Source organism: Amblyomma maculatum, chromosome 11 (genome assembly GCF_055883805.1).
Source record: "Amblyomma maculatum isolate TAMU_Amacu chromosome 11, ASM5588380v1, whole genome shotgun sequence".
NCBI lineage: Eukaryota > Metazoa > Arthropoda > Arachnida > Ixodida > Ixodidae > Amblyomma > Amblyomma maculatum.
In genome coordinates, this window is record NC_139354.1 from 39392793 (window position 1) to 39406104 (window position 13312).

General features: G+C 45.1%; 1 protein-coding gene across 2 annotated transcripts; it reads left to right on the top strand.

The window, feature by feature from the left end:
* Positions 1-17: 17 nt before the first annotated feature.
* LOC146173573 (uncharacterized) lies at positions 18-13312 on the top strand. Of its 2 annotated transcripts, XM_084583452.1 has the most exons (3): positions 18-141; positions 2079-2898; positions 7894-13312. In XM_084583452.1, the coding sequence occupies exons 1-3, from the start codon at positions 117-119 to the stop codon at positions 12242-12244; spliced, it is 5196 nt and encodes a 1731-aa protein (XP_084439578.1). In that variant the 5' UTR covers positions 18-116; the 3' UTR covers positions 12245-13312. The 2 variants fall into 2 exon arrangements, with proteins under 2 accessions (XP_084439578.1, XP_084439579.1); XM_084583453.1 differs by lacking the exons at positions 18-141; positions 2079-2898 and adding an exon at positions 2903-4260.

Here is a 13312-nt window from a genome sequence, read left to right on the forward strand (position 1 = left end):
TTTTTTTATTGGTCCGCTGCAGATCCATGGGCAGATCTACCTTGACAGTTCTACCACATTAACGGTGCATGAACCACAGTGTCAACGCTCTTTGAGCTCATTTGGAAAGACTTGGCATGGCTCCTTCGCTTCGCAGAGGAGGTGAGCCACCGGCTGTCCTGTTCGTGAGAATGCGCATTGTGGAACGACGCTTTGCATTTGAAGTTCACTGTGATTGAGCGAATTGGAAAGAACATCGACGTTTCACTTAGGGTTAAAGCGGATGCTTAATGCTTAGTCACAACCTTTCGCGGTTGAGCAAGCTCGGAATACAATAATTTCGCTAGTTAGAAAAAAACGCGAGTGAAAATCTCGAAGGTAGATCCGAAATTTAATATCGCAGAGCCAAAATATGTTCACTTTTCCCATGTTGCTCGAATTTTTATGCTGCTGCGCGTAAAAGAGATCAGAAATGTGCATTTTGAGATGTTTAAAGGAATTTCTGGTCACAGCATAGAACATCACTGAATTTAATTGCTTATGACAGACTGTTCCTCACACATTAATAGTTACTAATAAATGAGTATGGGCATCACAATTTGGTTGTGTGTAGCCACTTTGGTGTTTGCCTATTAATTTGGAATTGTTAAGCAGTCATAGGTAATTACTTCGCGAGGATCCATGTGTTCCGATGTCTTGAGCACTACTCGAATGAAGAGAACTCACACCTAACACTTTGAGGGAATTTTGGGGATTTTTTGGGGAAACTTTGGGGAATTGCGGAAATTTTTGAGAGCCTATAGTCCAACAGGCTCATTTCACTTTCGGTGCATGTGAGGCAGGAATGGGTGGCAGTTAATGAACTGGCTTCCTCGGCACATTTTGAAATCTGCTGTGGCTCTCGGAAGAGGAGGAGGAATAACTTTATTTGATGTGAGGCAGGGTTTAGCGCGATCGGGCTGAGGTCTCTCGCGTGGAAACGTCGAGATCTTGTCTCTTCGCCGCCATGAGGGCCTGCTGGATGGCCCAGAGTTGGTCGTTGAGGCTGGAGCTGCACAGAGCGGCTGACCACCTCGACGAGAGGGTTTTGGGATTAACGCCTTTCAATTGTGTTTTGCACTCCCAGAGTATGTGCTTAAGTGTTGCTATGTTTGTCTTGCAGACGTTGCATGTGTTGTCATATTTCAGGGTAAATCCTGTTGTACTGTAGCAGGTTTGGGTATGTATTTGTTTGTAATTGCCTCCACGCGGCTGCCTGAGCTCTGCATAGTTTGCTGCTAGGTGGAGAGAAGGTCCGGCGGGCCAGGTAGAAAGCTTTGGTTAAGTCGCCTGAATACTTTAAACATCATTGGGTTAGACGGTAGCTGCTTATCCTTTCAAAACCCTCTTGTGGCTAACCTCCTCTCCTGTGCTTCACCCTCTTTCTCTTCCTTTCTGAATTCAGCCATATCAGCTTAGGGGATCTGTGAGGTAAGCGGTGCCAGTGTTGTATTGTGTTGTAATGAAAAATTGTGGTGTTGCCTGCGGGTCATTCAGCATTGTATGCATGCCAGCATGGGCTGCTGTGGGCCATGGAGTTACACAAAAGGGAGAGAGAAGCTGCATTCATGTATTTGTCCATCATGGGTAGGCACAACAATATGTTGAAAGTGGACACTTGTTTAGTATGCCTAGTACTTGGCTCGATGTGTGGTTTGAGATGATGGAACAATTCAAGTTTCCTCAAAGCAGACCCTATAAGGAATGCCTTTCTAAAACCAACCAATAAAGTCATTTATTCTGTCATAGTGGAGAGCCAATGCATCATTATTGTGGTCCTTGCACAGGATCCAAGTTTTCAACGTGATACTGGTGAAGAAAATGCTAAGTGTCCATTGCTCAGTATTGCTGTGGTAGCTGAAGTGGTATGTAAGAAATTTGCATGGATGGTTTTGACGAATTCTGACTGGCTCATGGATAAATTTGTGAGAATAGCGGCGCAGATGCCTTCTCCAGTTCCTCGCACTAAGGGATATTCGAAAGTTCGGAAACATTTTTTTCTTCAATGTATATATCAACTTGTATGCACCTTTCATTTTTTTTTTTTTCTTCTCTTCTAGCAAAGTTTTCCAGGCTAGCAGCAAGTCAGCTTGCCAGCTCCGAGATAAGGCGAACCATTCTGAAGAACAAGTCATCACTTAAGCGCAAGAAACGGACAAAAACTGTGACCACTTATCAGCGGAAAGGCGTTCCCCAGTTTGCAGTCAGCAGCGAAAGTTCCTCGCAAAAGGAGTCGAAGCTTGCTGGCAAAGTTAGTCCAGCCACCAACTCCAAGGTTGCCAGGAATTGTGCAGACAAGCCGAACAGAGCTGACAGGGCGACATGCAGTAAGGACGAGCCCAGGTCCAAACGAAGGAGACTGGACCAGGGCAGCATGACCTCAACCAAACAGGCAGGTCAACATTCCATAAAGCCTCTGCGACAACCGACCGTGGGGCAGATTACAGGGCTGAAGGCAAGCTTGCCGAACGTTTCTAAGGTGCATTGCTCTGAATCGGACAGCTCGGATGACGTAGATGACCCCGATTGGACTAGGGAGGTGAATGACATGGATTCTGAATCATCACTCCGAGTTGCAGCAGCTGATAGTCCGACAGTCGGGAAGGACTTTCCAAAACGACGAGACAGAAGTGGTCGGAGCAAGAAGGTTGAGAACATCTCCACACAGCCGAAGTCGAAGCCACAGGATGTACCAGGAGGGCATCGAAAGAATGACATTCTCCAGAAGACACCAACCATCAAAAGTGAGCTGAAAATGAATGTGGCGTCCACAAGCGGTCATGCCACTAGCATGCTAGTGCAGACAGGAAGACCGACCACCACGGTGCATTTCAAGGGCCACATAATGTCGGATCCGCTTGGATTTTTCAGGGAACCAGTGTAAGTCACTGCAGGAGTTATTTGGTTACCTTCAGTGTTCTATATCCTTGTTGCGTCAGCCATCTTGTGGAGAGAACGGGACGGTTAGTCTTTTCGTAGCAGGGTCTTGCTTTTTCAGCGATTTCAATGTTTAACATTTGTCATGACTAGAGGGCTTCTGTTAGAAGTGCCAGATTTCTAATGTTCAACTGCTTTCTCTAGTTCGTCATGTTGGGTATGAGTCAGTCATGGCTTCCTCAAGTATATTCTCTGGGCCAGCATCTCCAGAACCCTGTCCTATACCCACCTGTGACAGTTGATCTTCACCCACAGCAGGGCACTGGCAGGTTTTCGAAGGTGTTCAATGTAGACCATTGTTTGTATGAAGATATCTAGTTTGTTCTAGGTCAACGAAACATTCGGGTAAATTTCAGTCAACGATTCCATTTGCGTCAGTTGGAGTAACAAGGAAAGTGTGTGCAGAAAAATAAGCACAACTATAGATTAGGTTTGCCTCGCATGCAGCTGGTGTCTGGCGGAGATGTGGGCAGTACTCTGCTTTTTGGCAATAACCTTGCCGAGTTGCCCGGGTGTCAAAGGCCAATGGAGATGGCGAAAAAAAATGCAGAGAATTTTGACTAGAATTCTAATACTGTACATAAGTGGGGTTTCACAGACTTTGTGTCTATGGGCTTTGTGCACTGCAGTTTTAACTGTACATGTGGTGCCATTTGTAAGCCACTGTATAAAACAGCAAAGGTTTAACAGGTATTCGCAATCGGCTCTGTTGCAACGGCATGCTTGAGGTCGCGGAGGCCATGGGTGGCACCTGTGGCGCCATCTGCTAGCCACTGCATCAAGTGATGGAGGTTTGACCCGACTTATACCTGGTTATAACGAGTGAAAGCACTCACTGCGGTGACTGTAGTCAAGACCCAAGTACCTGGCTTCGAACCTGACCGGTTCGAATCCGCTCTGATGGTTTTCTTTAGTGTCGATCCACTGCTTGAGGTCCCGGTCAGTCATTAGTCTGTCAGGCTCCATCACACTCTGTTGGCTGGCGAACTTGAATGACTCTTCGGGGATACTCACATGTTGGAGCCCCGCCACAGTTTGAACTACCCGTGTGAGGCCACATGATTGGGACCTCACTAAACAGCTTAGCCAATCAGAGTGACAGCACAAGCATTAGACGAGTTTTCTTGGATCTGGATCGGTGCTTATGAAGTAATGTAAAGCTTGTAGCTACCTACATGCACATGGTTGTTTCCCATCCCAACCAGGGCAGCGAGATGAGGCTCCATTTAGACGAATGTGCCCCTGGATTTGGATTTGCAGTGGGATTTGGAGGTCGTCGCTGTTGTTTTGGACGCAGTGAAATTGGTAAATGCTTCCTTGTTTGGTTTCGTTTACGAGGTTTTATTTCCCAATTTGATACAGGCTATAAGGGATGCAGTAGTAAATGGCTTTGGATCATTTCGACTACCCGAAGTTCTTTAAAGGGTAACTCTAGCATCTCTTCTTATCTACTTCAATTTTTCTGGAACCTTCACTGTACGTTCTCAGTTTGCTGGTTATCTCTGCTAAATTTTACTGCAGTTCAATGTTGTGTTGCAGTTCAAGTGAACTTTATAATTTCCCCCTTTTGTGATCTCAGTTGGGGCGATTTGTACAGGCAACCTTAAGTGTGCGGTGTCAGTGGATGCATAGCCATCTATATTTGCGCTGCATTTGCTGCAAGACGAAAGCGTCAGCTTCCTTTTGGCCATACCACATAAATAATGGCTCCAATTATAATTTTTGCGTAAATGATAGGATTTGTAGACTTTTGGCTTCGGTTTTCTGGTTTTTGCTTTTGATATATACTTCTACTTCATATTTTTAAAAGCCTTTTCTTTTTTTTTGTACTGAAAAGAGGTGATTAAAGAATGTGATGGGATAATAAATTCGAAATGCTCAGAAGACCAGGAAGTTGCCCTTTAATGTACAGCGACATCGCAGCATATGGACGCCTTCCTTGGGCTTCACCTCTGCCACAATTTTTTTGTGATGTTTTCTGTTTTCGTAATCACTTGCTGTCCAACGATCATGTAGGGAAGGTTAGAGTAACTAAGCAGCCAGCTATTCTTGTGCATTTCGTCTAGCTTTTATGCAAAACTTTGAAGGCCAACTGCAACAAAGTTTTTTGCTTCATAAAGTAACATTTTTAGTGGTACGTCAAAAGAAAGCATAAAAAATTAGACGACATTTGTTAATTGAAGTAAGTGTTTCAGGAATCGCTCTTAAAAATTCGTTTTTCGAACGTAAACTAGGAATGGGGCATCCGTTGCTAAGAACCGGAAATGAGGGCACGATTGGACCCTCGGGCGCTGCAGTTGTGGGTGGCAATTTGGGGTTTTCTGCTTCTCGTAAATACTGCAGAGATTAGGCAAGTGTTATATTGAGTATTGTGAGGGATGCGAATGTGATCGCAAAAGTGTACAGCATTGCGATCAAACGCCAACAGCTAAAATCGACTACAGTTACAAAATTCCCTTGAATAAGAAAAAGAAGCCTGTGGAATTTTCCGGTAATATCAAACCCACAAAAACTTTCAGTGGACATACCTCCAACATTATTCCCATTCTATCTGATGTGCCCCAAGGCAATGTATTAGGGCTGTTTTTATTTTTGCTATATATTAATGACATAACTAACCTTAATGATGTACGAACGACTCTTTGTTGACAGTTGTGTCCTTTACTGTGAAATGATACGCTTACTATAAAATGAAGCTTAATTGCCTTACAACTGGTGTCATGACCGGGACATAATCATTAACAAAGAAAGGACTGTTTTGTGTGTCTGTCACAAAGAAAAAAAAAATTTGCTTAATTTCACTTATGGCTTTTGTAATACTGCACTACAGACTATCACAGATTACCGATATCTGGCCATCCTATTCACAATCGACCTGAACTGAACCACACACATCCAGTACATAGCCAAAAAAAAAAAGCAATGAATAAGCTGTTCTTTTTCGGGCATTCTCTGAAAAACTTGCCTCCTGAAATAAGGCAACTGGCGTGCGTTTTGCTTATATGTCTGATATTAGAATATGCTAACAGTTCATAGTTTCCTTATACAGTTACCAGTATGGTCAAACTAGGAAGTGCGCTGTGCAAAGCTGAATGATTTATAACCAATACAGATGTGCAGATTCACCTACTGAACTTTTCTAAGCTGCATCGCTCGGAATGCCTGTACTTATTATTTTATGTCTTTTTTTGGGTAGCCTCACCATAATATATGTACTTACTCGGAAGACTTCGTCAACATAAGCCACTCCGGAATCACAAACACCCTTGCAGGATTGAGGAATTTTATTGCTGTAATAACGCTTTTTACTTTTCTTTTTCTTCAAGTAATGCCCGAACGGAACGCACTTGATGTTTCAGTTGTAATGCAGCCGGTAGTCCAGAAATGTTTGGAGCTTGCCGAATTTCGTATGGTATAGATGAGAGAGCTGCAATATTGTAGCATGAAACGAGGGTTTACAATTGCAATTTGGCACTGAAAGTCGCATGAAAACGACTGATGTTGCCTCTTGTGATGGAGCGTTGTAATTATCACTGTGGCAACTCACGTGACCCTATTTTGGGAAAATGTTATTTGATGTTGTTTTCGTAAGGACAAAGTGTTCTATATTCCTTGAAGAGTGCTCAACGTTGCTTTAATATATTTTGCACTGCCTCCACTGCACCCGCTAGCAAAAACCAGCCACCTTTCGCATCGCCTATAATGTGCTTTTAGCATTTGTCACTAGATGGTGCCACAGCATTTTTACTTTTTTTGGGGGGTGAAGCGGTGACCATGCCCACTAAAACTTCTGTTGATGTGAACGTTCCTCTGCCATAACATCCTTGAGTGTAGAAACTAACTTAATGCTACTGTGTACTAAAGATATATAGTCTGGCGCGTGAAATTATATTAGTTTTCAATACATCACTTTTGCCAACGCGCAATCAGCATCACGGTCATTACTCATGGTTTTCAGCATCGGACTACATAAAAATGGGCACATTCACTGATTGAAAAATTCTCGTTAAAATGTTTCGACAGCATTTCTGGCAAAACCGCTATGGAATTGGCCATTCGAGACAAGAAGCTTTACATTGCACAAAAAAAAATTGGACGCTTAGAGGGCAGCGTTCTGTCACTTCATTATGTTGATGTGTTTTAACATATAGCTGATATCTGTGCCTTTGCTTCATCTAGACCCATCCTTTTCATTGTGTAACTAATCATTCCATAACAGTTATATCCGGAGTCTGTGTTCCTTACACCCACCCCTGTAAAGACCCCTTTTGGTTTTTATACTGTTCTAAAGTAAAATACTAAAATTAATAAAAGTTTAAGTGCACATTAAAGAACCTTAGGTAGTCTCAGTTGTTTGGAACTCTCCACTGTGGCTTCCTTAATAGCCTGAGCTACTTTGGGATGTTAAATCCCTAAAATAATTGAAGTGGAAAAAAGTCAGTATTTTGTTGCACTCAGTTTGTCATCTGCATATAGGAAAAGGCTAGTAAAATGTTTTTCAATAATGGCCACATGGGTGTTGACGAAAGCATTTTTTTAAGTAAGTCTTATTGCTTGTTGTGAGATAAGGCAGTTAGTCAAAAATCAAGCCACTGAAATTGCTTGAATATAATCATATTTAACTATATATATAGTCACTTAATGCAAGATGTGCTCCTGGATTGGCAGTCTCGATGGCCACTTTTTAATCCACTATAGGGAATTTTGTAGGAATAAATGTTTTAAAATGCATTTGCTGGACTACTATCCCTTTTGTAACAGATTTTGTTTGCTGTGAATGCTATATACCTATTTTATCATTTTTATTATAATTTGCTTTTGTTTGCAGGTTTTCTTTTTCTCTTGCTGCATGTAAATAATCCTCCATGGTAATTCTGAGTGCTAACATTTGTATTTATAACCTACTAACAAAAATATTTTCTTTTGGTGTCACTGCAGTACCATAAAAAAGGGAAGCCCCTACAAATGCTGCGTTGAGGGCTGCTTTCCTGCAACTGGCCGGGAAGAGGTTGGAATGTGGCTTTTTTCACTTCCCTCTGAAGAGGAGGAACCGGCTGTGCGGTCTGCCTGGCTTGAAGCCATCCCCATTGATGTTGAGGCTAACAGGCCACTGAGTCCACGAGTGTGTTTTCGACATTTCGTCGCCGGCACGGACTTCTTTGTTGCTCGGCATCGAATCCGGGGGCTCAACGTCGATGCTGTGCCATCTATAAAAGTTCCATTACCTGTAGCCGTCCCAAAAAACCCTTTTCGCCACGCAAGCTTGCAAACACCGAATAGAACCGAGAGGTCGAACACTCGCTGTGGTGGGGCAGGTAAGCCTGAAGCAGGCAGCAGCATTCAGAGTCAGAAAACACAATCAACAATTACAGCTAGCTCTGCGCCAGAGTCTGTAGCACATGGCACCTTTATATCAGGAGCCAAATCCACTGGAATCTTGGCACGACCTAAGATGGAAATGACTTGGGAGAGCTTGCCTGCTCCCTCACAGCCTATAGTTGCCGCCAGTCCCAGTTCAGGAAAGATGACTGAAAACCTAAACATAGAGACAGCTGAGCACACCGAGGCTGGTACCCACACTGTGACTGGAAGAGCGGAAGGGAAGTTGCATGCAGCACCAGGGCTCGAAGGTGCCATTAGCCCAAGTGTGAGTTTGGGGGCAGAAAATGAAGTCCTAAGCCCTTTTGGCCACACAAGCTTGCAAACACAGAATATAACTGAGAGGTCGGACATTGGCTGTGGCCTAACTGCCAGGTCCATAACAGATAGCAGCATTCAGAGACAGGAAACACAATCAACGACTACCGGCTCTGCATCGAGGTCAGCAGCACATGGAAGTTCAGTATCAGTAGCCAAACCCTTTGAGATCGTGACTCCTCCTGTGATGGAAATAACCAGGGAGAGCTTACCTGCTGCATCAGAGCCCATAGTTGCCACCAGCCCCAGTTCAGGCGAGATTACTGAAAACCCAAACAAAGGGACAGCTCAGCGCTCCGAGGTCGATACCTTTACTTTGACGGAAACGACAGAAAAGTTGCATGCAGCACCAGGACCCAAAAGTGCCGTTACCCCAAGTGTGAGTTTGGGGGTAGGAACTGAAGTCCTAAACCCCTTTGGCCGCACGAGCTTGCAAACAGAGGATATAACCGAGAGGTTGAACACTGACTGTGGCCTAACTGCCAAATCTATAGCAGGCAGCAGCACTCAGATACAGGATACGCAATCAACAATGACGGGCTCTGCATCAGGGTCAACAGCACACAGCAATTCAGTATCAGTAGCCAAAACCTCTGAAATCGTGGCTCCTGCTGTGATGGAAATAACCAGGGAAAGCTTACCTGCTGTATCAGAGCCCATAGCTGCTGTCAGCCCCAGTTCAGGCAATATGACCGAAACCCCAAACAAAGGGACAGCTGGGTGCACTGAAGCCAGTCCCCTTACTGTGACAGGAACAACGGAAGAGAAGTTGCATGCAGCTCCAGGACCCAGACGTGTCACTAGTCCAAGTGTGAGTTCGGGGGCAGAAACTGAAGTCCTAAACCCCTTTGGCCGCACGAGCTCGCAAACAGAGGATATAACCGAGAGATCGAACACTGACTGTGGCCTAACTGCCAAATCCAGAGCAGGCAGCAGCACTCAGAAGCAGGAAATGCAATTAACAATGACGAGCTCCACATCAGGGTCAGCAGCACACAGCAATTCAGTATCAGTACCCAAAACCTCTGAAATCGTGGCTCCTGCTGTGATGGAAATAACCAGGGAGAGCTTACCTGCTGCATCAGAGCCCATAGCTGCTGTCAGCCCCAGTTCAGGCAATATGACCGAAACCGCAAACAAAGGGACAGCTGGGTGCACTGAGGCCAGTCCCCTTACTGTGACAGGAATGAGGGAAGAGAAGTTGCATGCAGCACCAGGACCTAGAGGCACCACTAGTCCAAGTGTGAGTTTGGGGGCAGAAACTGAAGTCCTAAACCCCTTTGGCTGCACAAGCTTGCAAACAGAGAATATAACCGAGAGGTTGAACACTGGCTGTGGCCTAACTGCAAAATCCATAGCAGGCAGCAGCACTCAGAGAGAGGAAACGCAATCAACAGTGGCTACCAGCTCCGCTTCGGGGTCAGCTACTCATGGCACCTCAATATCAGCAGTCAAATTCACTGGAATCTTAGCTCATCCTGTAATGGAAACAACCAAGAAGGGCATGCCTGCTGCATCAGAACCTCTAGTTGCCGTCAGCCCCAGTTCGGGCAAGATGACTGAAAACCTAAACAAAGGGACAGCTGGGCACACCGAGGCCGGTCCCCTTACTGTGGCAGGAGCGACGGAAGAGAAGTTGCATGCAACACCAGGACCCAAAGGTGTCACTTGCCCAAGTGTGAGTTTGGGGCCAGAAACCCCAGAGGCAGTAACAGCCAAATCTGCTGGGTTCGGTGCACAAATTTCAGTGCAAACCACAATGGAAAGCTTGCATGCTGTAGTTGAGGCCAAAGAGGCTGGCAGCTCCAGTGGGATTTTGAGGGAATCCCCAAAGCAGGCAGAAGTCAAGTTTACTAAGGTCAGTGCACAAACTGCGGCCGAAACAGTGGAGATGTTGCGCTCCGCGCAGCAGCCGGAAGTTCAAAGTAGCCTCAGTTCGAACTTGACAGCGCAAACTCCAAAGGAAGCAGCAGTGAGATCTTTTGAAGACTGTGCACTCTCTTCGATGAGTACAGCAAAGGAAGGTCTGAGCAGTGCACCACAGCGCAGAGATGGTGTAGACACCGGTTCTAGCTCACCAACAGCAATGCCGAATGAAGCAATAAGTGAACCCACCGAGGTCAGGGCTTGTGCTTCAGCAAGGAATGTAGGTGTTACCTTGAACAGTGCACAAGAGCCAGAAGGTGCCATTAGTGTTGGTTTGAATGCAAGTTCGCTGGCAGGTACACCAAAGGAAGCATTAGCCAAACCTATTAAGTTGAGTGCTCACACACTGCCCCTATCAACTGCAAAGAGCTTGAGTGTTGCAACACATTCCGATGAAGCCATTGCCTGCTCTCAGGGCTCGGCAACAGAAACAAACCAACCACCAGATGCATTAAAACTGGCAGTTAATGCACACACTGGAGGTCAGTCGAAAGAAGAGGACTCGGATGTGGTGTCGCTCTCAAAAAGCACCAACTCTGGAAGAACTGGTCCAGATTTGGAGGTGGTGGGCAGCCAGAGTTCACAAGTCGATTGCACCTTCAGCACTTCCCTTGGACTTGTTTCAACAGAGAAAAAGAACCTGGAACCACCGAGCAGCGGGGCCGACGAGCATTGTTCTGACAGCTCATCTGACACACTTGACTGTTGCATTGTAGAGATGTCGCCCGCTTCTCCAATTACACTGTCCAGTGACGAAGAAGATAGCAGGATGGACAGCCAACCTACCCACATAGACGATGTCATTGAAGCACAAAATTCTTCGGGTATCTTATCTGGTGACAAGCAGACTGCCACGTCGTCCCAAAAGCCTGCTTCCAGTTCTGTTTCATGCACTGACCTTTATGCCCCTGCATCAGCCAAATGCAGTGATACGAGTTCCCTTTTCACACCAAACTTGAACAGCCTTGACGAACGGTCAAGTCCATCATGTAGCTCGGGTTTGATTGTGAAAAAGACCATGGACACAGGGGCTGCGGGCCATAAATTGATTCTTTCAAACAGGCACTCTGAAAAAACTGCTGTTATACAGGTTGCCGAGCCACCTTTCATTTCCAGTCAATTACGGGATGGGAAGCAGAATAACGCAGTCCCTTCTAAACCACAGAAATGCATCAGTGGTATGAGTAGTAGTAACACACCTAACCATTCTGTGCACGGGGAGGGCAGGTGCAGTTCTACTGCCAGTGTGGTCCAGGGAGAAAAAACCGGTTGTCCACCCTCTGACAGACGTGATGTTATGAACCATACTGTGGCCCAAGAGACTGGAGCCATGCCTCGTCGACAGACATCTGTTGATGGACGAAGACCACAGGTGGCAGGAGGGGCAATCTCAGAAGGGGCAAGTGCTCAGAAGGATTTAAATCCTTCTGTCAGTGCAGGCATTTATGAGACTGACAGAAGTTGGCCACAGGGATGTGACGAGGTCACGCTGTTTCATCCATCGCAGGGAAGGTATGTCATTGAGAGCGAGATCATAGGGGATGACGAGGAATTCGGCATGCATGCCAGCTCCTTCACGGTAGACTGGGTGTTGATTGGCAGCTGCCCAAACCAACTGCACAACTCGAGAAAAGCAGTTGTAGCAGAAGATGCTGTTCGCTCTTAATGAAATACGCTTTGTTGCAAAGCAATACATGTGCACGAGCTCAAGCCAATTAGTTGGAGGGGCTCATAATTTTGCACTTCTTGTTTTTTGGGCCATTCCATTTGAGCCCTCCAGTTGGAGATGTAAGCTTTGTTTTACTTTTGTCCTTGCTTGCTAGTTTTGCAGCTTCACCTGGTGCCCGGGAACCTGGTTGGCTGCCAGTCGTGAAACCGTGCACAATTTCAGTTCGCATTTTGTGCATTTGACCAAAGCAGACAACTTGCACGGAAGCGTACTGTCGGGGACAAAGGTCTTTGGACTGCACATTTAACGATTTGGACTAGAAGCATGATGTAAACAAATTATCACCTTATTTATCTAGCACACAAGTAGACCTTTTGGAGTCTGTTTTAGATAATGCAGTTTTCCGATAACACTGGAGTATCAGATCATTGAGATCGCACTGTATTCATGGTGTGCGTTCTGATTTCAGAACTAGTTAAACAAAAAATTGAAATCTAATCGTGAATGGGGAAAAAATAAGAAATCTAATGGTGAAGGGGGTATACAGCTGTCATCAAGTGTTTGGGCCACATGGCTTGCTTTTGAGTGAAGCATATATTTGAAGTTCATGGTTATCACAGCGACTTTTTAACCCTGAGTGCAAACTGTGGCCTGGAAACTTTTTACTGCTGCTATAAAATTTTATGCTGGCGATATCAGCACTTGGTGCTGCGATGCCATTCTTGTAACTTTGTTTTCCTTGGGCAGTGACATTGAAGAGATGGGTCTAGTCTGTAGATCATAGGTTTTAACATTTGTCATTGATTTTAAACCTTTTTCTGTCATTTGCCTATTGTGCTCAGTATTCAGTGCTCATTCATCTGTGTGCTACATATGCAGTTAGTATTTATTGTGTGACGTGATCTTCTACTGTCACCTTCATAGAAAGTGCATTGTATACGTAACAATTTGTGAACAGCAAGGAATCAATTTTCTGTATGTGGAATACACTGCTGTAAATTCAGGATGATGTTGTGATGATTCAGAACAGCAGTACTCACTTTACAATAAAAATAATCAACAACA